The 26,734-nt window shown below is 33.1% G+C and overlaps 1 protein-coding gene across 2 annotated transcripts in view; it reads left to right on the top strand.

Moving 5' to 3' along the window:
- Positions 1-420: 420 nt before the first annotated feature.
- LOC142328042 (uncharacterized) overlaps positions 421-26,734 on the top strand; it is a 40,264-nt gene continuing 13,950 nt past the window's right edge. For both annotated transcript variants that reach the window (XR_012757157.1, XM_075371490.1), the window contains exons 1-5: positions 421-574; positions 3,243-3,402; positions 10,027-10,289; positions 20,392-20,519; positions 24,673-24,757. Coding sequence is in view for 1 of the 2 variants with exons in the window: in XM_075371490.1 (XP_075227605.1) it covers positions 466-574; positions 3,243-3,402; positions 10,027-10,289; positions 20,392-20,519; positions 24,673-24,757 (745 nt within the window). In the remaining variant the exon portion in view is untranslated. The remainder of the gene's footprint in view (positions 575-3,242; positions 3,403-10,026; positions 10,290-20,391; positions 20,520-24,672; positions 24,758-26,734) is intronic.

Genomic DNA, 26,734 nt, shown 5'->3' with positions numbered 1-26,734 from the left:
ATTTATTGCGGTTATGTAAATCGTGTTGCAAGTTTTACTGAAGAGTTTGTATAAAGTGGAAAAATAGAAGCAAAGCTACATTATTTGGTAAGTCCATTTTTTCATTATTTACTTTTTTTTCTCTGGGTTGTATTTGTCCCAGTAGTATTTTATAATGGTATTGAAATTATCTAGTATTCACGTAACAAGTAGGTTATGTTTAATTTGCTCATTTACCTGCATTACTTCTTATTTACTATTTCACTGTTACTGTGTCTTACAAAATCGTACTTATTTCAATATGCCCTATGAAATATTTAATTTTTCATAAAATTTTTAAACAATTTCAATTTTTTTTACACATTTCTATCATTGTATTATAATACTAAATTGATATTTATTTCTATTGTTTCAGATATACAATAAGTAAAAGAATTAACACTTAATAACAGATATTGGACCAGCTGGAAACTAGTGTAATTTCAGATGAATCATTATTTTCTGAGTTTTGAGTCAGAAAAAGATTGTCCTGCTAATTCTTCTGATTCTGAGGATGTTGTCAGCGACAGAAATGGCAAGGTCATGCAAGCTGAAGGTAATGATAATCCACTTATTATAACAATATTAATAATAATGATACAACTGATCAGAATAATCATAATGAACATTTTTTGTTGCATAACAAAATTTCACCAAGATTGAAAGTCAGAAAATCGACAAACTGCAGTTTTGACTAAGATAACCATGGCATCACATGAATATGAATACTTTCTGAAAAAGTTTTCACAAAGCTTGTTTTTGTACATTGCACACTGTACAAATCAGATAATTGAGTTACTGAGGCAGGAATAAGGAATAATATATTAATTATACAAATTTCAGTGAAATGGTGTTTGTTAGTGGAATGAAGCTGGTTATGTCATACAATCATGTACGAAAGTTTTCAGACTATTGGTAGAGTAATACTTCTTTAGGAAATGAATCAATAAACAAACAGCAATAGCAAGAAACAGGTGCCAGACATTGCTTTCAAAATTATATCAGAATGAACCTCAGAATCCAGTTCTGTTCAAAGACATGTTACAATGATGAAGTGGTTTCATGCTTAAAGTCTACCTTTTCAATATCTAGAGAAGAGACCCCTTTCTAGAGCATTGATGAGTCAATGTCTAAATTCAAGGGCAGATCTGCATCAACTATTTGCGATCCTGATGCAACACTTTGTTTTGATAAGCTTGTTTACTACTATATGCATACTAGAAATATTTGACTGCGCATGTCTTAGTACTTGCAATTCATACTGAAAAAGAATGCCAAAATGTTTAAAGTTAGGCAAAGGTGAATATGAATTTCAAATAATTGATTTTCATATCAATCATTTGAAATCCACTCAGATGCCTGTTGGCTGCTAGATGGCAGGACGGCAAGGAAGTCGTAGTTATTAGTAATTGTCAACTCTTGAACAAAAAGATGGAAATAAACTTGAGGTAGCCTGCCCTGAATCAATTGATTTTTACAACAGAACAATGGGGGGAATAGATCTTTCAGACCAGAAAGTTTTTTTATAACTTATTGATGATAGCTGTTGTAAATTTGTGGACCTTATTCAATGAAGTGAAACATAAAAAGGTTCCACTAATAACATTTTCTGTTCAATTAGCTGAACAACTGATGGCTATGGGAAAAGAAAATTGTAAAACAATTTCAAGCTAAAGTTCCAAAATCCCTTCCAAAATTTCTAGCTAACGTTGGTGAGATCATTTACCGTATCAAGGTAAGACTAGAAGATGTATCAGGTGTTCAGAAAACAAAAGTAGAATTACAATTTCATTAAAAAAAAAACAACAAAAAAAAACTCTTTTGATAATTATTTTTCATTTCTTGTACTTATAATTGGTTTTTTATTTTTTACTATTGTAAATTTGTAATTATCAACAATTTTATGAGTGTAAATTATTTCTATTTTATTTTTATAATTATTTTTTAAAACTTAGCAACAATTTTTATTTTTGGAACTAATTTTTCTAATGATTATTATGTGTGTATAATATTGATAAAATAATTGAAAAAATAAAATGCTATTACATTTCATGAATGTCCTGCGACTTGCCCCCAAAGCCCCCCCCCCCCCCCAATTCTAATTTATAGGTATTTTCTGATAGCATTGCTTATTTATATATTTATAATGTAAATTACCCAAAATTATACTCTTCCAACCAAAAAATAATTGGTAGTGAAAGGGTACTTTCTTTAAAGTACAGTGAGTCAGCAGATATTTTTAAAATAAAAAAAAAATTTGGTTTTTAATTTTGGATCCAGAATAGTTTTAATTCTTCATTATTATGGTGTGGTAAGTCAACTCTGAAAGTAATATATTATGGAGTAGTTATATTTACAGAAGGACAGAGAGAAGCCAACCTAACGAAGAAAAACAACCAGTTGTTTTTCACTTAATAAGCTGAAACAAGTAGAATGTTTGTGTTGTGAAGTTATAAATAATCAAACCAAGTTAAAAATAATTAAGCCTAAGTAATAATTAAGCTTAAGGATGTTGTTCATAGTACATGACAAAATAACGATCATGAAAATCTGTGCAGATGATAACAGTACATATCTGTACAAAATTAACATTAGTGTTATGCATGACAATTGATCTATTAAATGGTGAAAATTAATGCGCTTAATTGCACAGTGTATTTAAATTTTGATATGAGCAAGGCATCACCATATTATGTTTTGCTAACCATAAATTACGAATGAATGATTAGTTATTAATAATGCCAAACTAAAATATTTATACACATTTTATTTTTACTTTCTGTTTTTAAGTTGAAATTATATTTTATTATTCTTTTGTTCATTTTAATAAAACTGAAGTTTATTAAAATATGTATCCTTCATTATGTATCCTAGACATGTGTTGTTTATATAGCATGACTTGCAACTACTAGATTCTAACGGATGAAATTTAAAGTAAAAAAATATTACTTAAAAATATTATACTTACCGATACTATACTATAAAATATACTATACTATATATACTTACCGATAAGATACTTCCCGAGTAAGAATTCCTTCTTACCCAGAACAACACAGTATAAATTATTATTCGTTTACTTATGTTCTTGTCAGTGTTTAACTTCTTTTTAATAATACAGTTTGTGTGTATGTTCATATAATATAATTTTAGTAATATTTATTTTTAATGAATTAAATTTAATATAATATTTGATACTAATTAATTGTTTTTGTTAATAAAAGGTAACACATATTCTCCTACATTCAAATTTGAGAATGGAAAAAATATAACATTTACTCTGCTAGTGAAAAGTGAAAGAGGTGATAAAAGACCTGCTGGTCACAGTACACATATAACTATTTATGCAGTCGAAAACTTGACCGTACCTGAAGTTCCCATCATGTAAGTGAATATGTTTTGTTAAACATTTTTGACATCCTTTTATCAGTTTTTGAAATACATTACATATTTTTAATTTCTCTATATCAACCAGTGGTTGCAAGAATTTTCTTCAGCCTCTTGTACAAGATTTGTCTCATTTTCATTTCTGCAGTTCTAACATGATTTGGAAATTTCTGCATAATTTTGTATGCAATCATAATTTTCATAAATGTAGGTTGTCCCTTATATTAAAGTATTTCACTTGTTTATTATAAAGAATATAATATAATAATTTATTATAGAATCATGTGTAGATTGGATAGTTTAAATTTGAAGACGGTTTATTGAAAAATTAATTTAATTTAATTTATTGCTTACTGTTTTTCAATTTATTTATTCTTTTTCATAAAATTGTAATGTAAAATTACAGAATTTAGGGAAGTTATATTTTCGGGTGATTTACAGTGACTAAACAGAAATAATTCAATAGTGTAAAAACAGCAACACAAAATTTGTACAAAAATTGATGGCGTTTATCACTTGAATCGAGTAGTTGGACAGATTTAAAGTCTGTTTAGGGTGTGGGTGTGTTAACACCCATCTTGTTCATCAGTACTGTCACTTCGATCATCAAAACTCCTCGGTTCAAAGAGGAAACTAAATATGTTAAAACTGTTCTGTTGTTTTTATATATGAGTTTTGTTACAATCCAATTATACATGGACTCCACCTTTGAAATAGTTCCCTTGGGAAGCCACGCAACGTTTCAAAAACCAGAATATCCTTCAGGTGGTTGGTTACATTTTTTTTTGTTTTCTGCTGTTCCAAAACGGTGTCCTTTGAGTTGTTTTAAAGTTGGGAACAGGAAAAAGTCACAGGGACTCAAATCAGGTGAATAAGGTGGTTAAGGAACTACAGGAATGTACTTCTTTGCCAAAAACTCATTGAATGAGAGTGAAATGTGACAACGTGCATTGTCATGATGCAGCATCCAGTTGTCTTTGATGGCCAGTCTCACGCGGACAACTCTTTTCCGCAGTCTTTCAAGAATTTCTTGATAAACATACTGATTACAGTCTGTTCTGTAGGCAAACACTTCTTATGGATAATGCCATTACTATCAAAGAAACAAATTACAATGGTATGGTATTACAATTTGCTCATTTTTGCTTTTTTTGGGACTTTGTGAGTTTGAAATGTGCTAGTCCTTGCTCTGGTGCTTTGTTTCTGGATCGCACTCAAATATCCAAGATTCATCACTCTAAAATTTATTAGAAAACTCCTTGGGAGCTGCAGGACCCCTGCCAGCGTCGCTGCAGAAGTCTGTAAACTTGAAAGGCAAGAAGAGGTGTCGGCAAGTCTTGTCTGAGGAAGAAGAGCCGTCTGCAGGCGGCCTGAAGGAATTAACCAACCGGTTGGGATTGGCGCCTTCAGGTGCTGAAACAGAACCTCGGCACTAGTCTGAAAAAACATATTTTTGTTCAGAAGAAAGAGTTTACGGCAGTATTTAATGGACTTCGTGAGTTGACGGAGATGTCCCCTTCGTTGGAAGTGATAACCCAGGCCACTCAAACGGAGCCCTATAGGGAACCGGACTTGTCAGACATACGTAAGTCTGATCTGATGGATGAACTAACAGACCTGTCGCCACGAAGATGGCCGTCTGAATGTACTAGCAGGGTTAACCAGTTGAAGACTTTACCCACGGAACTAGGTGATACCTGTATCTTCAATGATTTGGGTCGAGCGCAGATGGCCGGTGATCCTTAAACCAGGTGATATGTTTGTGACATTACGTCAATTATGGGTGAGGACTCTGCATCATCTGACAGGTGCAAGTTTGGATATATATTAAATTCCTCGGCGGCAGACCGTGCTTCAGCAGTGGTTATTCTGAAAGCGTCGTTGAGTAGGGTCATTCAGAGGTCAGGGTCGTCTTCGGTTATCACTTAATAAGGAAGTTATTAGTCTTTCTCTTTAGAGAGCGGTCTGTATCTGTGAATATTCGATGTCACTGCCGGTTGGGCCTACGGGCTAAGTTCAGCCTGGGACAGGTGGCTCAAAAAGATCTACACCTCCGGTGGAGGGCAGCAGAATGGTAGTAGTGGTCCGGACAGAGAGTAAGTCCTACGCGGACTTGATTTGTGCATTGTAGATTAGTATATCCAAGGAAGATGCGGGAGAAGTTTCATTCGTATGACGAGGCCGTAATGACGAGCTATTTCTTAGAATCAGACACCACCATGGCGGAACGATTTACCACGACATTGAGACAAGGCAGCCGACCTGCAGGTGGACCTGAGATCAGGAGAGCGGTGATACACATAAAGGACGTCGACGCAGACACCACAGTTCAAGAAGTTAGCGCTGCGAACTCGAAAACAATTGGCGAGGGTGAAGAGTTCAGGGTCGCATCGGTGCGGCCGGCTTACGGTCATACCAAGATTGTTACTGATAACACAAATTTTCGTCCGGCCCGTAAGCTGGTCGAGAGCAGAATAAGAATCGGGTGGTGGGTCCATTGGCGGGCCTACATCAGGGACGATGCGGAAAGATTATCAGGTGCTGGGGCTCTAATTTAGATCACCTAATAAGGAGAACGTAATCTCATTCTGGTCCGCGCAGGAGCCGGGGACAAACCCACCCAAAATTCGTCGACTTATTTGGGTGTAGGTCTGAATTTCTATGTTACATAAGACATAATTTTGATTGGTATGAGTGTAGCACGATTTACTTTTCAACTCGTTCGTTTTCCGAGGCATTCACAGTCACGAACAGTGCTGTCAAATCTGGACTAGGCGCGGGGTTCGCGCTTCCGCGGTTTCGGTCAGTTAGTGTGAGGGAATCATGTTAGGTTGGATGTGGTCAGTTTGAGGACTACTTGAAGGCTGTGTGATTTGTATTTAACTGATGTAAAAATGTAAAATGCACGTAATGACTGGTGTAACAGATACTGAAGGGGATTTAGCTATCCAGAATATGTCATCGATTCGGTGGCAGTTAATGAGCCGTTTATCAGGGATGGTTCCATTAGAATTGGCCGATACAGTTGTGGTGGGGACGTACATAACGCCGAACTGTGACTTGGCATATGAAGAATTTGTTGAACGGCTCTACGATGTTGCAACCAGGTTTCGAAAGAAAGCGTAATTATGGGTGACTTCAACAGCAAGCCGGCGATCACGGGCAGCTCCTACACAAGCCACAGGGGTGAGGTACTGGCGGATTTCCTCCAAGCCGCCGGTTTGTACTGTGTCAACGACAGTACTCCTGAGTTTGAGACCAGAGAGCACTCCTCTGTGTTAGAACTAACAATTTTAAATGGTCGCTGGAATGATCTATGATCTATGTTCGTAAGAGGATCCTGGGAGAACAAACCGCGAGTGACTATTGTGCGTCTTTTCTTGAAATCAAAGACCAAGGGTTTATTGTGACTGGGCGAATTTCGCCTTTAAGGCCAACACAGTGGCAAATCGATGTTGTGGAAAATTTAGCTAGGCGGATTGCCGGTGATCACCATTTATCGCCGGAATTACTACAGACCTTAATCACTCGTGAGATGATGAGAATTCCAGCACGGGATAAGAACTTGGGCAGCGTACTGGTGGTCCGATAAAATTGCGGAGCTCAGGCGGGATTTCCAGAAGCATAAGCGCAAAAAACAGAGGTTACGGCCAAATGGTGGAGTCGCGTATGAGGAGGCCGAACAAGCCTATTTCGCGAGCAGAAATCGTTATATTATGAGATAAAGTGCGCAAAGAGAGAAAAGTGGCGCGAGCTGTGCCAAGACTTGGATATGACCAGATAGCCATGAAGCGTTCTGGCTGACGTCTGCCCGTCCTTAACAGAAGAGCAAGTAGTACGACAAGTTGACAAGTTGTTCCCCTGCCAGGAGCAGAAAGTAACGGAAATTATTAAATGTGATATAAGCGAAGATACCGAGGCAAATTGTCGATATAGAGAACTACGGAATGGAGAGAAAGACGTTCCCAATTTGCTGGAAGGAGGCCAGAGTGGTCTTTCTTCTGAAAACCAGGAGTGGCGATCAGCAGCTAGAATATCGGCCCCTGTGCTTGTTGGGGAAGGCGGTCGAACGAATGCTGGCTTCCTGAATTTTGGATGAACTTACGGAAGGATCAGTATTCACGATAATCAATTTGGGATTTGGCCGGGCCGCTCAACCATACAGGCGGATACAGAAAAGGAAAAAAGTTTTTACATTTTTCAGAAAGTCACTCTTTGATATAAGCTTGGCATGTGGTATGAACTTATTTCTGTTCCCAGCACTCAGTATTAAAATTCTATTCCTTTCTATTCAATCCTTTGCAGTTAATGTAAATACTATAATCATTTTGTCATGCGTTTCATGTTTCGTCTAAGTAAACTTTTAATATTTACAAAATCCTTTATCTGTATTTATTTCCTTCTAGTACCTGTTGTTACCAGGTAATACTTCAAAACCTCATTTCCTTAACAAACGTTTTTTAGTGAATTATCCCACGGTAAATCTATACTTTACTTCACATTAGGGCAGACGTTTTGCCATGGTTGGGTTGTACTGTAGTTTTTATTTTTTTATCTTTATTTGGAGTATGTAAGCATTTCAGAACTGAAATGCTTATTTTCTTGATTTTTGTCACAATTTGTCATAACTGATATTAAGTAATTTCAAGCCCTTTAGAATGCATTACTTTAATCTTTCAAGAAGATATTTTAAGCTAAAATAAGAATGAAAATTAACTAAAGTAAAAGACAATACACAATGGCTGTGCGAAAAAGGCCTGAATTAGCACACTAACATGCAATAATAAATTTAAAAGGAAGTCTAAAACTATTAATGATGATGTATTAAAGTAACTGATAAAACTGATGTAATGCTGATAAATTAATATTTTCGTTAATGTTTTAATTGAGGTATTATGCTAAACCATTACCATTATAATTATAATACACATTTGTATACCTCCCCCGCTTAATGGCTAAAGAACTAGCGCGGGTATAGTATCTTAACATTTTTTATTCCTAAAACTACGTTCACATTCTTAATTACAGATATCAAAACTACAAAATCTCTTTGTTTTATAAAATGGATTTTGTGACTTTACTCTGTTTAACAATGTTTTGTGACTTATGTGTAAGAAACCTTTATATAATGAAAAGTAGTAATTAAATAAACTACAAAAAAATTATTATTAAAGATAAGTCTCTTATTAAGTAAAAATAATTATAATAGTTAAAATTAAGTAGGCAGAACTGTTATATTTTTTCTCTATCTGGTCATGACTGCTAGTTTAAATGTTTAAATGAAGTAAACACAGAATTGTTTGTAGTGTACATTGAACTAGGTCTGTCAGTTGGTTTAACAATTTTTATCCTTTAGAGGTAAATTGCTTTTAAAACTGAAAAGTAGGCACACTGAAAAAAGTATACACTCAAAAACTGCTGTGTTAAAATCACATGCTTCTGTAAACTTAAGTAATATTGTTTATCTTCAAATCACTCATCAACATTTAATTTCATTATAAGAACATCGTAGATCCTTAGGTGTAATAATTTATCTGACTTGAACTCGCCTCAAATCAAAAGTAGTAGATGCAAATCATACTTTAATTTTTATTAAATAATTTAAAAAAATAGTGTACACACAAATGCCTGAGGAAAATGTTAAGTCGTTTGATTAAAAGTAGAAAAAAATATTCTACTATACCTAATTCAGTTACCTTATATTCAAGTACAGACTGTGTACGAATGTTCAGGCAGCCGATTCACAAGCATCTCCTGTAAATCCTAATGATGCATATAAAAGAAATTACTCGACGTTAATATTCAGTAAACACGCGCTATTATATTTTACAAAAATTATACATATATTGTAATAATTTTATCAAACAATGGCCTGTTGTTATGATTATATAATTAATAATTAAAAAACCCACTTGCCAACAATTTTTATATATGCGTTCAAACACTTTCGAAATAGAATTCCATCATCAGGAATTTAAAAAATGTATATTATATTCTTAATAAAACTAAAACTAAAGATGTAAAACTACTATAAAGATGTAACGTAATAAAATATAACAATGGTCATCATGTTTAAAATTATGTCCACTTAACGTCCTGTCATTATGAATGCCTCCAGCATTATAACATTGGATAAACCGTTCCGGTTAAATGGAATTGTGGATAATAACATACTACTACTATTACTTTTCTTTTTCCTGTTTAGCCTCCGGTAATTACTTTTCAGATAATACTTCAGAGGATGAATGAGGATGATATGCATGAGTGTGAATGAAGTGCAATCTTGTACAGTCTCAGTTCGACTATTGCTGAGATGTGTGGTTAATTGAAATCCAACCACCAAAGAACACCGGTATCCACGATCTGGTATTCAAATCCATGTGAAAGTAAGTTGGAACACTCGACTTCCAAATCAGCTGGTTTGGGAAGATGCATTCACAAACTACTACTATTACTAATAACTAATACCAACTACCAGTGACTGCTACTACTAATTCTATTAGTACTAGTACTACAACTGCTGCTGCTGCTGCTGCTACTACTACTACTACTACTGTTACTGCTAACCAATGATGACATAATTAATTCTGTTGTTTCACATGCCTTACTTTTTTGTTACAGGTGTTTTTGCAACTGCCCAGGAGCTTATGGTCTGTCAAGCCCAAATGAATATTCATGTTTTAGAGCAGCTGTTAAAGAGGAGAGCAACAAATCACAAGATAATAATAAAATAGACATTTATAGCTGGAAACTGTTAGCAGATGGAAAGAAGTTCGACCTGTCTAGTGTAAAAATAATGAGCTCTCGTAAAAACGATTTAATAATTAATACAGAGGCTTTGGTTACTGCAACAGCTTCTTCTGAATTTGAAATTATTGCTGAAGGTAAACTGGCTGTTTGATTTTTGTCTGATTCTTATTAATCTTTCCAAATACAATTCTCTGATTTGTTACATAGATTAATAGATTTGTAAAATTCAGCATTTAAAATGCACAGTTGGATGTGTATTTTTGGACATCATTATATCACTTGCTTATATAATAGCTGATTTTGATATTAGGTGAAACCAGACTTCAGACTATATTTTTTGTTGTTGCTTAATGAAATAAAAATCTGTTTTTATTAAGGGCACTTTAATTTTTTGATTCATTGATGCACAGCACAATTCTCAAGTCTGGGATCCCAATGGGGATACCAAATTAAGAAATATTGAAAATCTCAAAACATTCACTTCTCTAAGCGTCTTTTCTGATGCTGCTGTACATATAAAAGATCATAGTTATTTAAAAGGACTAGTAAATTCTAAATAAGGATTTCAATCATTCAGTGGAATGTATGAGGTCTGTAAATAAAGTAACGAGACTGGTTCAGAAAAACTTTTTATTTACAATCCAATTGTACATGGACTCTGTCATTTTTGAAACAGTTCCCTTGGGAAGCCAAGCAAGTGTAGGAACTCAAAAATTGGAATATCCTTCAGATGGTCAATTAATTTTTTTAAATGTTTTCTACTGTTCCAAAATGGTGTCCTTAAGGTGTTCTAAAGTTGGGAACAGGAAAAAGTTGGAGGGACTCAAGTCAGGTGAATAAGGTGGTTGAGGAACTACAGGAATGATTTTCTTTGCCAAAAACTCATTGATTGAGAGTGCAGTGTGAAAAATTAAAAAAAAATTAAAATTAAACTGTTTTCATGGAACTTAACCCAATATAATCTGGCTTGTGTGAAAGGGCCATTATTTTTAATAAATTCTATATTGTTTTAAACATATTTTCACCAATTAAGATAAAATTAAAAATTTTTTTACAGAAACTATGTTACTCTGTCAATAAATTTTTAAATAATACAAATTCAAAAATTAGGAAAACACTGAATTTCTCTGTGTTCCATCCAATGAGTACATAAATGTAGTGCTCAAATAATTTTCAATAATTTTGCATCATGTCTTTTAACAGTACTTAACATTACATGTGTTTATATATTTTAAATAATTATGAACTTAATGAGATTAAATATTTTGTTTTATAATTGTATATTTTGTGGTACTATTGATGGTTTTACCATATTATCCCTTACACAGACAAAGGCTGGGGAGACCTTTTTACATGTAGAGTAGCATATTTACCTATTCCTGAAGGTGATTATAATTATTATATTTATTTATAATAATATAATTATTTAAATAATTATTATTTTTATAAAATAATTGTAATTGTTTAAATAATGTTTTTTTAGATAAAGAACATCATGAAGTCACAAAATTTAAATTCATGGTTGAGACATTTCCAAACGGTGTGGTTGAAATATTTAAAGCAGGGAAATACAATTATCATATAATTGCAAAAGTAGCAATTTCTGGGAATTTGAATTATCCAACCATTTATGAATACTACTTTGTATCAGACTATGAAAATGTACAAGGTATTATTCATTGTTTTTTTTTTTTTATATCTACATCTGATATCTATAAATGAAAAATTGTTATGGTTATTATTAAAATTAAAATGAGTTGACTGTTGTAATGAAACAATTACTCTTTTCTCAGGGAGGTAACTCTTTCCCCTTTACATGATGTTGCCAAGTAATATTACTATAAATATATTTCTAGTATTCTCACTGATGGTTTATTAAAGGTGTAATACATGCTGATCTGTAAAACTATCAAATACAAATCCAACTTTAATCTGTAGATGCTGAAATTGATCCATTTTTTACTTATATGTGTCAGCAGTACATTTAGGTCAGCAGAAAGGCTGTTGTCACTTTGCTCCATTACCATATTAAATGAAAATTTGTGGCTGAGACTACCATTGATCTTTATTTTGATTGTATTTTTAATCTTTATTTTGACAGTTGTGTTATGCTTTAAACCACGTTTATTTCCCCATAATACTCTTTGTAAAGCCTTTATGCTCATACAACACATTAGAAAATAATTTACAAAAGTTATTTTCAATGTAAGTTTATACATAATTCTTGTGTTGTGTGCAGTTTGCATTATCAGCCAGTCAGGCTGGTAACCTTGAGAGAAACGGTGTGTCTGATTCTTTGTTATTCATTGTGTGTTTGTCACCTTTAATGATTGAGAATTTCTGTGACATCTCTTCTAAGATATCTTTTGTGAACATGGTGAGTAAACACAAATAAAGACCAGTTTTCAGTTGTTTTTCAAGTCTATTGGTTCCTACTCAACATAGTATTAGACTACTAATAGAGAAATTTTGGGAGATGGACTGGATAAAGGACTATGAGCAAAGTGGTAGACCACAGACCATCAGTACTTATAAGAAACTGCAGATTTATCAGCCAGTATGGAATGTAGTCAGACAAATTCATGGGAAGTTAGACAGGAAAACTATCAGTGTTTAACAGGCAGTTCCTTAGAAGCTCATTTTCATCCCATATTTCAAATGTTATTGGCTGCAGGCTGTGAAAAATGAAATTTGAAATCAATTTTTAACAACCTTAAAACAATGCATCTGGTATGTGTCACTTTTACAATATTTGCAGTTATAAGATTTTTAGGTATAGCAAGACTGTAAAGTAAAAACAGAAGCAGTATTGGATCTTTTAAGAAACTCTATAAAAAAATGAATAGCACTGAATCCAAGGATGAGGTGACCGTACACTTGGGATTCACAAACTTTGTTAATGGTTATTGAAGGAAATCCTGATTAATATCAGCTTAATATCTAGCTGGTTGCACCAGCTAGCTGGAAGAAGAGTGTCATCTGTGAAGGGAGAAAATTTTCTAACATATCCAGGAACAAAATACAATTTATTGTTCTTCCTGAAAAGGAATGGGTGTTGATACTAAACTTTGATACAAAATACATTTTCCTTCAGGCTATCATGAACATGTTCCAGTTGTCTAACATTTTGTCCCCAGATCCTGCTATGGCTATTCGTCTTGCTGCTGACTAATTAGAATGAATGTCAAATGACCATTATTGATTTTCTTTTTCATTGAGATCAGTGATGCCAAATGATCAATGAGGTTTTTTGGTCAGGAAGTTATAATGAATGAGGTTTCCCTAAACTTGATATATCAGCAGTAGAAAAACTAAGAAAATTAGAACTAATTTTCTGCAAACCAATAGAACTCAAAGCAACAGCACTCGCATTATTTGTTATCTTAAATGATTTTGTAAACAAAACAAACAGAGTGGAAAAATTGCATCGGAATTTGCACTGATGGCGCTCACTCAATGTCTGGAAGATCCAAAGTATATGAGCACTTGTGAAACAAAAATGTTCATAGTGCAGTCTGGACATAGTGCACAATCCACAGAGAAGCTCTGGCTCCCATAGAAGTGGGAGTCAGAGTCCTGGTCTGAATATTGTGTTAACGGCAGTTGTAACTGTAGTAAATTAATTATTAAGACATGTTTGCACAGTACATTGTTTCACTATTTTATTGTGAGGCAACTCTGTATAGTTCACTGAGCTCCTTACGAATGCACTTGGTTCCTCTCGGCGTTACTCTGTTCTATACAACTCACACAGCTCCTTTTGGATGCACTCTGTTTCCTGACAATTCAGTAGCTCCGTACACAGTGTATATAAGCAAGCTTATCACTTCATTCAGGCAAGTCCTTCTTCCAGTCTTACGAGTCTGCAAGTCTCAAAGGACTTGCAAAGTCTTTTTTCACTCAATTACATTTTTTCACTTATGGTATTACATATATTAATACAATAAATTTACACAATGATTCACAAGTTTATAATGCTACATGAAATATGAATGTTATTTACAATTCATAATAAAAATAATTATAATCTCAAGTATATTAGACAGCTTACATTTTTTATCGGTCCCCCGACCACAGATATATATTTAATCTACATTTTTGAAGAATTCATCCAATCTACCAGAACTGCAGATTATACCTACAATTTGAAGAAACATCATTCAGGAATCTTCATATTCAACCCACAGCATCTAAATGTATAACATAATTTACGTAACATCTTTTTTAATTTACTTTACATTTAATTTACATTGTATTATCATTATTGTAATATTAATTCATTTCACATTTAATTTACATTATTAATAATTCACATTGTTGTTACTATTATTATTATTATGAATAGGTAACAGTTAGACGAAGAGTTATTAAAGGCTGCTGTAACTAGGATTGACACATTTACTCACAATTATGATCCTTCACTAGGTGATATTCCCACCTTACAAATTAAAATAAGAAATCTTACTGAACTGCGAAGCAAATATGACACTATTCAACCAGAAATTGAATTGAAATCTGTTGATGATGTTTTAGATTTGGATTGTATACAAGTCGAAGAAGACTTGTGTACTATAGAATCGTACTATAGAATTGTAAAAATCCCAACCTTAAATAAGACTATTCCGCTTTCATGCAGGAATATTCATGTTATATTAGGTCATATTTTACTACTCAACTCCTATGATTCAATTAACAAATTGAATGCGAGTTATTTATCTCACCATCAAGTTTAACTACTAAAATTCGAGGTAGGTACTAAACAAAACTAAACTTATTCATCATTTGTTACCACAAAATATTGGATAATAAATAGCAAGAAAGTTAATTTCCTCCATCATTTGTAAATGTAAAAACCTAAGTGCAACACTTTGGTCGGCTACCATCTTCCAGAGTTATTCCTAACTATTTTCTATGTGGACAGTTGACTACGGTGGTCCAATATGATTCGAGGTCTCTAAACATTAAGCAAATCTTATATAGCACTTTTCATATGTCTCATCACTAAAGCTATTCATTTAGAATTAGTTTCTGATCTCACACCTCAGTCTTTTATAGCAGCACTTAAGATTCATATCACATAGGAGCATTCCCACTCTAGTCTTTTCTGATAATGGTTCCAATTTCTGTTCCACCAAAAATATACTTGAAAATTTGTATCATTTTTAAATTCAGAAAACTTAAAATCTGACATGGTGCATTTACTACAATAAAAGGTAATACTTGGTCTTTAATTTCTCCACCATTTTGGTGGTTTATGGGTAAGCGCAATCAAAAGCGTTAAATATCATATGCGTCATGTAATAGGACAAACCAGACCTTATACAATTTTGACGCAAATTGAATCCTGTCTCAATTCCCGTCCTATCTTCCCTATTTCAAATGATCACAGCAACTTACAACCACTATCACCAGACCCACTTTATTGGCCGTCCACTTACTTCCTTATCTGAACTTAAAATTAACCTAAAATCGATTAGGCTGCTGGCAACTACTACAAAAATTTGTACAATCTATATGGAGATGATTGTCAAAGGGTTATTTAAATTATTTACAGCATCGCAATAAATGGTGTTTTCCATCAGTGTAATCTTTGTGTTGGGGACTTAATATTAGTTACTAATGAAAATTCTCCACCCATGCATTGGAAACTTGAAACTCACCCAGGTTTATCTGGGCTCTAACAATGTTGTAAGAGTGGATTTACAAACAGTTAACGGTCCATTAAGAAGACCTATTCATAAATTATGCCTGTTACCAAGCACAGATGATTAATTGAAATAATATATATTCTTTTATATCTTTGATCAATTTAAATTTTAAACACTATTTATTTTTATAAAATGTCTGTGAACAGACTTTACAAATATGTAATTAAAAACACTATTTATAACTTAAATTTTGATCATGTATAAGGTAAATTACTCAGTTGTATTATTAATAATTTTCAAACTCCAAGGAACAAATACACACATGTAGAATACAAGTGATAAAGTTAATGCTTTTTGTAGAAGACTGGAATTGTGGAGCAGAAATTTAAATAAAGAAAAAACCTAGAAATGTTTGCAAATGTGGATGAATTTATTAAAACTTAAAAGGCTGAGGAACAAGATGAGAAATTTGTTTTTGTAACCATTGAAAATCATTTATCCATGCTGGCAAAGAATTTTGAAATGCAGTATTTTGAAATGGATCCCTAAACCACTCATAACTTGCTAAGAAGTTATCAGCAAGAAAATACTTTTTAAAACTGCCAAAGAAGAAATCTTCATAGACTTCATAGCAAGTAGCAAAATCAAAAGAAAATTTAATAATAAATCACTCTTTGAATTTTGGGCAGGAATGATGAGTTTTCTGCCCTGAAAAAATGAGCATATTTCATATACTATTGTCATTTTCAACATCCTACCTTTGCGAAACCGGATCTTCTTTGAAGACAAAAAAAAAAATCTCAGCTAAGTATAGAAAAAGAACATCCATTTCTAATATTAAACTTTCAAAACTCTTTGCTCTGCAAGACACTAATAATATACTCTAAGGGAGTCACTAATAATTAGTAAATTTGTTTTTAATTTAGTATTGATAAATTAATTATTAGATACATTGTGCATGACTGATACATCCTATTTGTAAGTGTATTAAAATCAGTGTAAATGTGTATTTTTACTATTTATTATGTAAGGATGTATTTTGTTTGGCTTTCCTTACAGTAACTTAATAAATTGCTTTAATATTTTCTTTTTGGTATGCTTGCAACCTTGATTTAGTGTTAACATGCCCCACCCCCTCTAAGTATGTGCGCACCCCACGGGTTGAGAAACATTGGTTTAAACAATAGTTGAACAATGGTCTTTAAACAATGGTTGAAGAAATATATTGTGAAACTGAATAGTAATAAAATTCTGATAATAGTAATCTATAACATCTTTCCTCAAAATGTTAATTTGACTGTTTGTTGTTAATTGTTTGTCTTGTATTTCTGGTTATTTTTCTATATTTCGTGTTGCTTGTAAGTATAGGTATACTATTAAATATTTATGAATAATGTAAAAAGTATTTATAAATTACATTTCAGTGATTACCCATAGATAGAAAGGCATGTGTAACCACCATATGAAAATCAGAATCAACTTGACTTTTATAGAAATGGAACGTGTAAACAAAGACCCAAGAGGTAGTGAAATATAAATTGGAAACATAACTGGGCTGGTGGGAAGAGATGTTGGCAGTGGGAAGAGGGGATAGAGGCTCTGGCTGCCTCTCAGTCAGAGCAAGTGATGCCACCATCACTTGCCATTATATTATTCATCAATTGTTGTCCAGTGTAATACTGTGACTTTCTTCACGAATGAGGGCATCAAACCCTCAAAATTTTGACTAAACTACACATGCACAGTTTGGGGATATGACATTATCATATACAAATCCCAATTAAGTTTACTGGCGTTGAAAAGTTTGGAGCCAGCAAATTTTATTGGAGGGCATGAAGTTGTAGAAAATAGGTAGATGTTCAAGGAAAAGTACGACTGATTGGATCCATATGGTTGATGAAATTGCTTGAAATTGAAGTGGGTGTCAATTCTGTAGATGGAAGAGTACATTCTGTTATCACAAAGACGGGTTCCAAGACTATTGACAAAAACCAAAGACAGGCTTGAGAGTAATTAACTAAAGGGCCATAAATCAGTACCAATACAAAGGAAATTTTTTTTGCATAGAATAATCACATATGTGAGAAATCATTTACTACATTACTGAGTTGAAATCTACAAGTATGGAGTGAAAAGCCAGTTGGCTTTGCAATTCTCTTTTGGGACTGAAATGGTTTATTAAAAATAATAGAATTTGTAGAACAGCAATTAACGTTTTGTATTTTAATTCTGTAAGAATGTTAAAATTCCAGTATATATTGACTGTAAGTATTAAATACATCAAATTTAATTATAATACATATAGTGCATAACAAACATCATGGTATGTTGTAATCCAGTGTTGTTTTTTTGCGTGACAATGACAATGCTTGTCCTCACAGAACTTGAACTGTGGAACTTCTGAATTAATTCCAATGGGACATTTTTGATTATTCCCTTACAGCCTGGACTTGGCACAAAGTGATTTTCATCTCATCATTTACATGAAGAAATGGTTTGTGTTGCAGCATTTTGGTAATGATGAACTTCAAAATGCCGTGAAAGGTTAGCTAGGTACCCAGGTGGCTGAATTTTATTAAGAAGGCATTTTCAAATTAGTGAAAAACTATGACAAATGCTTGAATTTAAATGACAACTAAAAAAAAAAGTTAAAAAAAAAATAGTAAAAAATAGTTAAATGCTGTAGTTTTAAGTTTTATATAATAAAGTATTCTTATCTATGTAGATTATTATTAAAGACAAATTGAGGTTACTTTGTGAACTGCTCTATATATAAAAAAATGATCCTTTTTTATTATATTCACAGCAGTTGCTGCTGTTTCATTTCATTACTAAAATTTTAATATCCAAAAGCTGAATAAAAAACTAAGAAACTTTGGTTTGATCCATTTAGTAATAAAGCATAAATTTACAATCTGGTTAAACATGCAAAAATGTTTATTTAATAGGTCAGTTCTTTTCTTTGTCTTTGTTCAGTTTGAACACCATACACAAATTGATGGGATAATTGGTCTTTATTCAAGCAATTGATTTTGTCAGGAATTTTGTCAAAAAATTGCACCTACGAGGATTATTTTTTTCAAGGTCTGATCAGTCGTGAAATAAAAACCCGTGCAAATATCGGATGAACCTTTGTATATATGTGTTGCGCAGCGTCTCTAGTATGGTCTTCAATCATGCTGCATCACTTCATTTAGTTCTGAACACGCAGCTAGCACGTAAACATGTCTACAACAATAGCATCTCCTGCCAAGTGTGAAGTGCGTGTGGTAATTTGATTTCTTCAGGCTGAGGGGTGTAATGCGGCTGAAATTCATTGACGAATAAGTAATGTGTACGGTGAAATTTCAATGAGTGATAGCAAAGTGCGACGTTCATGATGCAATGAACATGAAATGTTCATCATGAACATCTGCAATGTGCAGATGTTCATGATGCAGGTGGTCAAGGAAGGAAGCGAGTGTCAACCGATGATCTCATTGAGCGAGTGGATGAGACAATTTGAGAAAATAGAATTGATTAGTTTTCTAAAATTTCAAGGTCAGCTCTCTACACCATTGTGAGTGAGAGACTTCAGTACTGCAAACTGTGTGCGAGATGGGTTCCCAAGATGCTGTCCGATCATCACTAAACAATGAGAATGTACACCTCCCTAACGTTACTCCAGTGCTACCACAATGAAGAAGATTTTTTGAACAAAATTGTTACAGGGGACAAGACATGGGTCCATTTTGAAACTGAAGAAACAAATAGTGGGTGCATTCTAATTCTCCCAGTAAACCAAAGAAAAGCAAACATTCTCCAACAGAAAGTGTATGGCTACTGTATTCTGGGACCGGAACACAGGGTAATTCAGAATAAACTGAGAGGAATGTTGTCATCAGGCATTGTTTTTATCCATGACTATGCTCGGCCCCACACTGCAGCTGTAACAAAGAAGCTCCTGCAGCGTTTTCGTTGGGAAGTGTTTGATCACCCACCATACAGTCTAGACTTGGCTCCATCCGATTTTCACCTCTTTGCTCACATGAAACGCTGGCTAGGAGTACAATATTTTGGCACAGACATCGAGCTGCAGACCAGCGTAGAAACATGGCTGAAAACACAGGTGGCTCCATTCTATGACAAAGGTATATTGGAAAGTTGGCACCATAGTACGACAAATGTCTAAATCGTTGTTGCGACTATGTAGAGAAATAGCGTAACTATGTAAGTACTTGTTACAAATAAAAAATATTTTATTTTCACTTTGGTTGTAATTTCATGACCAATCGGACCTTAAAAAAAAATAACCCTCGTATTTGAAAGGGAATTCTATTTGCGGTAAAATTAATCAAAATATAATTAATGTAAAAGCATTCATATAAAGCATATATAGCTTCTCTAGTCTTCAAAATAATCTCTATAAGATGCTGTTAGCACTGGGTATATGATTAGGCTATACATGTAATGTAATATATTAATCGCTATCATTAATTGCTATTTATTATATTCAATAAATAGCAATTAATGACAGCGATTTGTTAAATTTGAAAGAATATTTAGATATTAAGAAAACTAATTTTAATCTTTTTTTTGTGTTTGTTAGAAATATTTTTTTTTTATTGTAACTGGCCAAGGATTTTTAATATAATTCCAATTACAAGAGTAATTAAAGTCAGATATTGTAATATGAGAGGTGGATGTGGAATGAAAATATCAAGTCCATTTAACATTGTAAGTACTTAACATTATATAATTATTTTCATTTCGGTCATAAATTAATGAAATTTCTATCTTGTTTATATGGAAAGTATGATTTTAAATTATTTTGTTAAAAGCTCTTTTTAACCAGTTTTTGTTATTAACTAAACAAAAAACTTGTATACAAATTTCTCAAATAAAACCTTGTATATCTTGATATGCCATTATTATTGTGATTGAACTGTTCATGTCTTACTTGAACACTTTATATCTTAATGAATATTTTCTATGAAAATATATAATTTATATAAACATGAGAAATTAAACAAAAATTAAATTAACAATTATTATATATTCAAAATCTTCAGACTACAAATTTGTATTCTGTTTACTTTCATCTGATATAATATTTAAACAAATTACTTGTGAATTATAAATTTCTTCTAACACTGAATTGGTTGTAGCAATAAATATTTGCCATATTTGATAAGATGAAAGGTTGGAGGGGAGTGGAGCAGTGTGCTTACTTCCTTAAGTTTCTAGCCTTGCAGAAGGTGGCTGAAGGGGTTTGATACTCAAATAGACTAGAGTACCAACCTGGATGGCTAGGGGCACACTTGATCACTGCCAAGATAGGCGTTTTGGCCCTCTATCTTCAAGATAGAGTTATAATGTTTTGTTAGTGTGTAATAAAGCGGCAATGTGAGAGAGTGAAGGCATTGACCTTGTTCGTAAAAGTGAACCAGGTCAGAGAAAGTTAGTGTTTGTTTCTTGTTGAAATATCATAATTAGTTTTCTTAGCTGACAAATTAAAAAAATAAATTTGCATATTTGTAGGATAAATTTGGCGTTGATATGTTTGAGGTTGAGGATAGAAATTTTTATGTTTTGTAGACTTAAAATGATATACTTCATAAGTGTGTCTAGTGTGTCTAGTGTGTAATTTAATTATGGGAAATTATTTTGTGTCCTTTGGTGTTAGATAGGCACAAACATTTTAATTAGTTGAGAGTGCTATAAATTATAGTAGTTGAGTGAAAATTTGGGAGAAATCTCTATGGACAACAAAGAAAGTAACACGTGACTTCTTGGCCAAAGATTCTCATCAAGGATTACACCCACTTTTATACTTCTGAATTGGGATATTGATACATGAGCTATCATGTATCATCTGATTGACCTTTGAGCAATAACATTGTGGTTTTCTTTGGACTGAACACCATCTTTTGTTGTTGACTCCACAACTAGAATATCTTGTGAGCCTGGGCTGCCCTTAACTTTGATCTCCTTCCTCCAATCTCCTTTAACCAGCAGAAGTCCATCATCTGCATAAACAGTGATGCAACATCCACATGCTAATCTCAATCTCATCAAAGATCGAATTCAACCCAGAGCGAAGGTCCTAACACTGTCCTGCAGACAACCTTTGGATGTAATTTTCCTATCTTGAGTTGTCATCTCGAAGAATGATGACTATTATTGCTGAAATAGGTAAACAGTACATTGATGTGATTTTGTGTGCAATCATGTTTCTGAAGCTGAAACAGAGCAGAGGGCCACCACAAATTATTAAAAGCCCTAGGTATATCCAAAAAGAGACCTAAAACTAATTGAAACTCGCTAGAGGAAACTGTCCATAAACTAGAGAAAACCATATTTATCATCCATCAACAGTTTCATTGAATTTAATCTGTCATTAATACAAAGGTACAGGATCTTTTCATACTGCTGGCAAGAGTATCAGAGGTCTGTAAAAAGAGCTCACAGTGGGATCCTCATATTCACCTTTAAATAGAAGTTTAAGAATATCTTTTTCCAGCAAAGAGAAAAATAACCAGCAAAGAGCATTCTATTAAAGATCTTGGTTAAAGTACAAACACAAATTCCAACAGAACAGATAAGGAGGCCCATGCTGATTCTATCAGAATCTGGGGCTGAAATCACCTGATGTACATCATCTGGCAAAAGATCATTCAACAAAATAATAAAAATTCGGCATTATCAAACATACACCTTTCTGGGTTGAGAAAGCAGGCAGAAAAATGTCTTAAATTTATGCCCTAGGAATCTGTATCATGGGTCTATTAATTCCCTTTTGTCCTAACAAAGAACACAAAGAATCTCTTTTAGATGTTTTAACTTAGGAAAGTAATCAGACCTCTGCCTACGATAATCTGCAATTAATACAACTTGCCAATCAGGGTCACGCTCACATTAAGCAGCTTGCTCGAGACTATTCATGGTTTGCTTCAACACAAGTCAGCTTCCTAGTCCCCCAAACAGCAATTTTCTCTTGACCCGTACTATATGGAATTGAATTCTCAGCAGCATCGATAAACGAGCCAGTGTTTTTCTCAGCGGCATCCAGACTTTGGTCTAAGAAACAGAGAGCAGAAAGAATATTAACAAACTTAGTCTTGGCCAGTTCGCTGTCCTGTGCAGGAACCCTCCCTGTACAGGAACATTGCATCTATAGACATCAAGCTACTTATTATTCAAAAACAATTAGTTGATCATTAATCGTCAACCACAGACCTTACATGAATCCTACCAGGAACATTCCTTTCAGTAGAGTTATGTCTATCTTAATTCACTAAACATCCTCCTACCACCTATCATTATTCTAACATAGTAGATGATTCACCAGGAATATTAAAAACCTCCAGACACATTTCACAATGAAACTTTCTACTTATTCACCAATATCTGTGAGCCCCACTATGCCATAGAAGTGATTTGTATTTGAATTTGTACCTAATGCAACAGGGATGGATATTCTATCCCATCATTCCAAATGTTCCTCAGTAGAGGGTCCCTGTATTGAAAATATGAACTAGCGACAAATAAATTAAGACTATTCACAAGCTTGACAATGACATGGTGAGTATAGAACCTGCTCTTAGAGGACAATCTATTGACCCTATGCAGAATAATGGATATACTGATGGATCCAATATAAAAACTTTTTCCAATAACCAAAACTTAGCAGATCACCCTTAATGAATTTTGCAGTAGAACAATTTCTAGAAGACTCCTCTCAACTTCACCTAATCAACCTGGGCAATATAGCCACTCTTGAGCATTTAATTGATCAAACCTAACCGTACAATGGATTGAAATAAATTTCAATGGCTCATAAATAACATCCAAAATCCTTATTATCAAACAGAGTACTTATGGTTCTTGTGGAACTTTTACAGTTGACCCAAGTAAGAGACTTGGATCTTTTGAGATGTTTGTCACACTTGCCACAATATTGTTCAAAAATATTAAAAATATTTTTTAACATTATTTTTTATATAATTTTTTTTAATATTTGTAAAAATATTAAAAAAATATTGTCCAAATATTTACAGAACCTGTACATCAATGTATATGTATTCCTTGAATCTGAAAGAAGAAAAGTCAATAAACACACGCTCTGAAACAGATTTGCTGAAGAGACCAAGCCCAATCTCAAGAACACAAATTTAAGGAGTTATTTTGAGCTTGTTCCTTGTTGACTTTGTCCTGAAATAGTATTAATAAAGGGAATATCAATGAATACCTTATGGCAACTGGAAATGCTCTCTACAGAATGTTTGCCTTTTTTCTAAATAATATTTTAATTTCTTATGTTATCAACGGGAAATAATAAATATAAATTCGTGAAAAAAATTAGTTGAAGATAAATAATGAGCTTGTTTGTAACTGATCACTGTAATCAGTCATGACACTTATGACATCTTACATTAAGGTTCAAAATTCATAAAAAGTACAAAAGGTTAGTTATTTATCTTTTTTTGTTCCATTGATGTTTAACAAGTATACTCAAAAATAGCAAATCAAATATAGTAAAAATACTGCAGAAGTAATCTTTAATTAGTATAGAAAAAATTGTATTTATGAAACCTAATTTTGTTCACAAAATTGTATAAGTTATACAATACAAAGAAAGGTCTCTAGAATCAATTTGTTTTTTTGTTCTTTGAAAACAAAATTATAAGTCTTGTTATAAGTATGATATCCTGGAATAGATGAGTAAAATCTATTCTGAATTTAGAACTACTAGTATTAATCATATTTTTATTTCATTTACAAATGTAACAGATCTTATCTGAAATAATTGTTCAAATAATATATGAATTGTTAAATTTAATGTATTTTTTGTTTGGATTTTAAAAATATTTTAAAAAATTTTTTGCAGGATGTTTTGACACCAGTACACTTAAGAGAATTATTAAAAAGGACACATTATTTTATGAATAAAGCATGTCTAGGTTATCTTTCAGGTATTTGAATTTATATTTTTCAATTTATTATTTTCTATTTCGAATGTACTGTTACAAATTTGTATGAAATTTTATATTTGGAAATTTTGCTTCTCTTCTGAAATTGCATTTACAACATAAAATGGTCTGAGTAGAATGCGTAGTTTGGTTTAAAAGACAAATTTTATCATTCCACATTTCATATGCTGATAAAATTTCAAGCACTGGTTCCATTTACAATCTAAATATGATTCAAATATCTTAATACGTCGAGATTTGTTGCATTTACAAAAAAACAATTATCATAATAAAAATAGTTATATTAATTAGCATATAATGCAAAATTACGAGGGTTGGGTTCATAAGAGACAAATAACAATGGAAAAACCCACCGGGTTGGTCTAGTGGTTAACGCGTCTTCCCAAATCAGCTGATTTGGAAGTCGAGAGTTACAGCTTTCAAGTCCTAGTAAAGCCAGTTATTTTTACACGGATTTGAATAGTAGATCGTGGATTACCGGTGTTCTTTGGTGGATGGGTTTCAATTAACCACACATCTCAGAAATGGTCGAACTGAGAATGTACAAGACTACACTTCATTTACACTCATACATATCATCCTCATTCATCCTCTGAAGAATTATCTAAACGGTAGTTACCGGAGGCTAAACAGGAAAAAGAAAAAAAAAAATAACAATGGGAAAAGTACATAATTGAACCAACAGAAACTATCTGACACATACTGGCACCACTGACACAGAAAATATCAACTGAAGAATTTCCATTATAATAATCTCTTCTATTTATCGTAAGATTTCAGTTCCGCTTGATTAGTATACCATGGATGTCAGTGTGCTGTGATAAAATTGTTATATTTTAAAGATTACAATAGGCCAAAATTCACTCGCAGATGTTAGTCTGTTAACTATGGAATTTGTTTACAAGTATGTCGAACAGTTTAAATCTAGTAGAACAAATTTCACCGTAGCAGAAGATGCTACGAAGTTTGACTGACAGGTTGCAAAATCATATTAATGATTTCACTCATGAGGACAGAAGCAAGAATCTGGAAATTGCTGAAATTTGTTGTGAGAGTACCAACATAATTTCATTATCCATGATAAGCTGGCGTACCGTGAAACGTGTACAAGGGGGGTTCCAAGATATCTCAATTACAAGGAAACCTGAATTCACATTTGTACATTGTTTTTCATTGAAGGTTAATGCTTTTTTAGATGGCAAAATAACTTGTGATGAAATATGAGTTCGAATCCAAACATCAGAGTATGGAATGGAAACATCAGTTTGCTTACCAGGAAAAATTCAAAATCCTATGCATTAGGTAGTAAAGTGAAGGTAACTGTTTTTGGGATTATAAAGGCCAAATTTATTGCGATGAAAGAACGATATAGAATTAGCAGTGAATACTATTGTGATGTAGTAGAAATAAATGAAATCTACATTATGTAAGAAACATGGTGGATCTATTTCAAAAGGTGTAATCTGCATAATGCCTGCCCTGTACCCGCTTAAGAGAGAGAGCTAACCAAAAGTCAGGTCAGAAGGTTTGCTACATGATCTCGCTATCAGATTTTTGTTGTTTGCTTCTCTAGATGTGGCACAGAGATCAAGAAAGACAGAGTTGAAAAATTCTTTATTGTAATAAGAAAGATGCTAAATCGAGGTTATGTTGAAAAGTAGCATTATAAGGTGATCAATCATCCTCCTTCGGGGAGGAGAGTCCTTTTGTGACTTCTGCCCTCCTTTGAAAAGTGTCCTCCTCCTACATGACCTCTTTTTCGATATTTGAAAACTAATCTGTTAAATGTTCGTATTCGATCGATGCTGAGTTGATCCGTTGTGTGTGATGTGACGTATTTGTATTTGACATGACCATTCGTCAAGGCTCGGTACAGCGGGCGGAAGGTGGTACATTGAAAAAAAATAATCCATTTAGTGGAAAAGTACTCATTTAAATAATTAATGGCCATGTAAGCAT

Source organism: Lycorma delicatula, chromosome 7, assembly GCF_047948215.1.
Source record: "Lycorma delicatula isolate Av1 chromosome 7, ASM4794821v1, whole genome shotgun sequence".
Classification (NCBI taxonomy): domain Eukaryota; kingdom Metazoa; phylum Arthropoda; class Insecta; order Hemiptera; family Fulgoridae; genus Lycorma; species Lycorma delicatula.
This window is presented reverse-complemented; position numbering and strand designations above follow the sequence as displayed.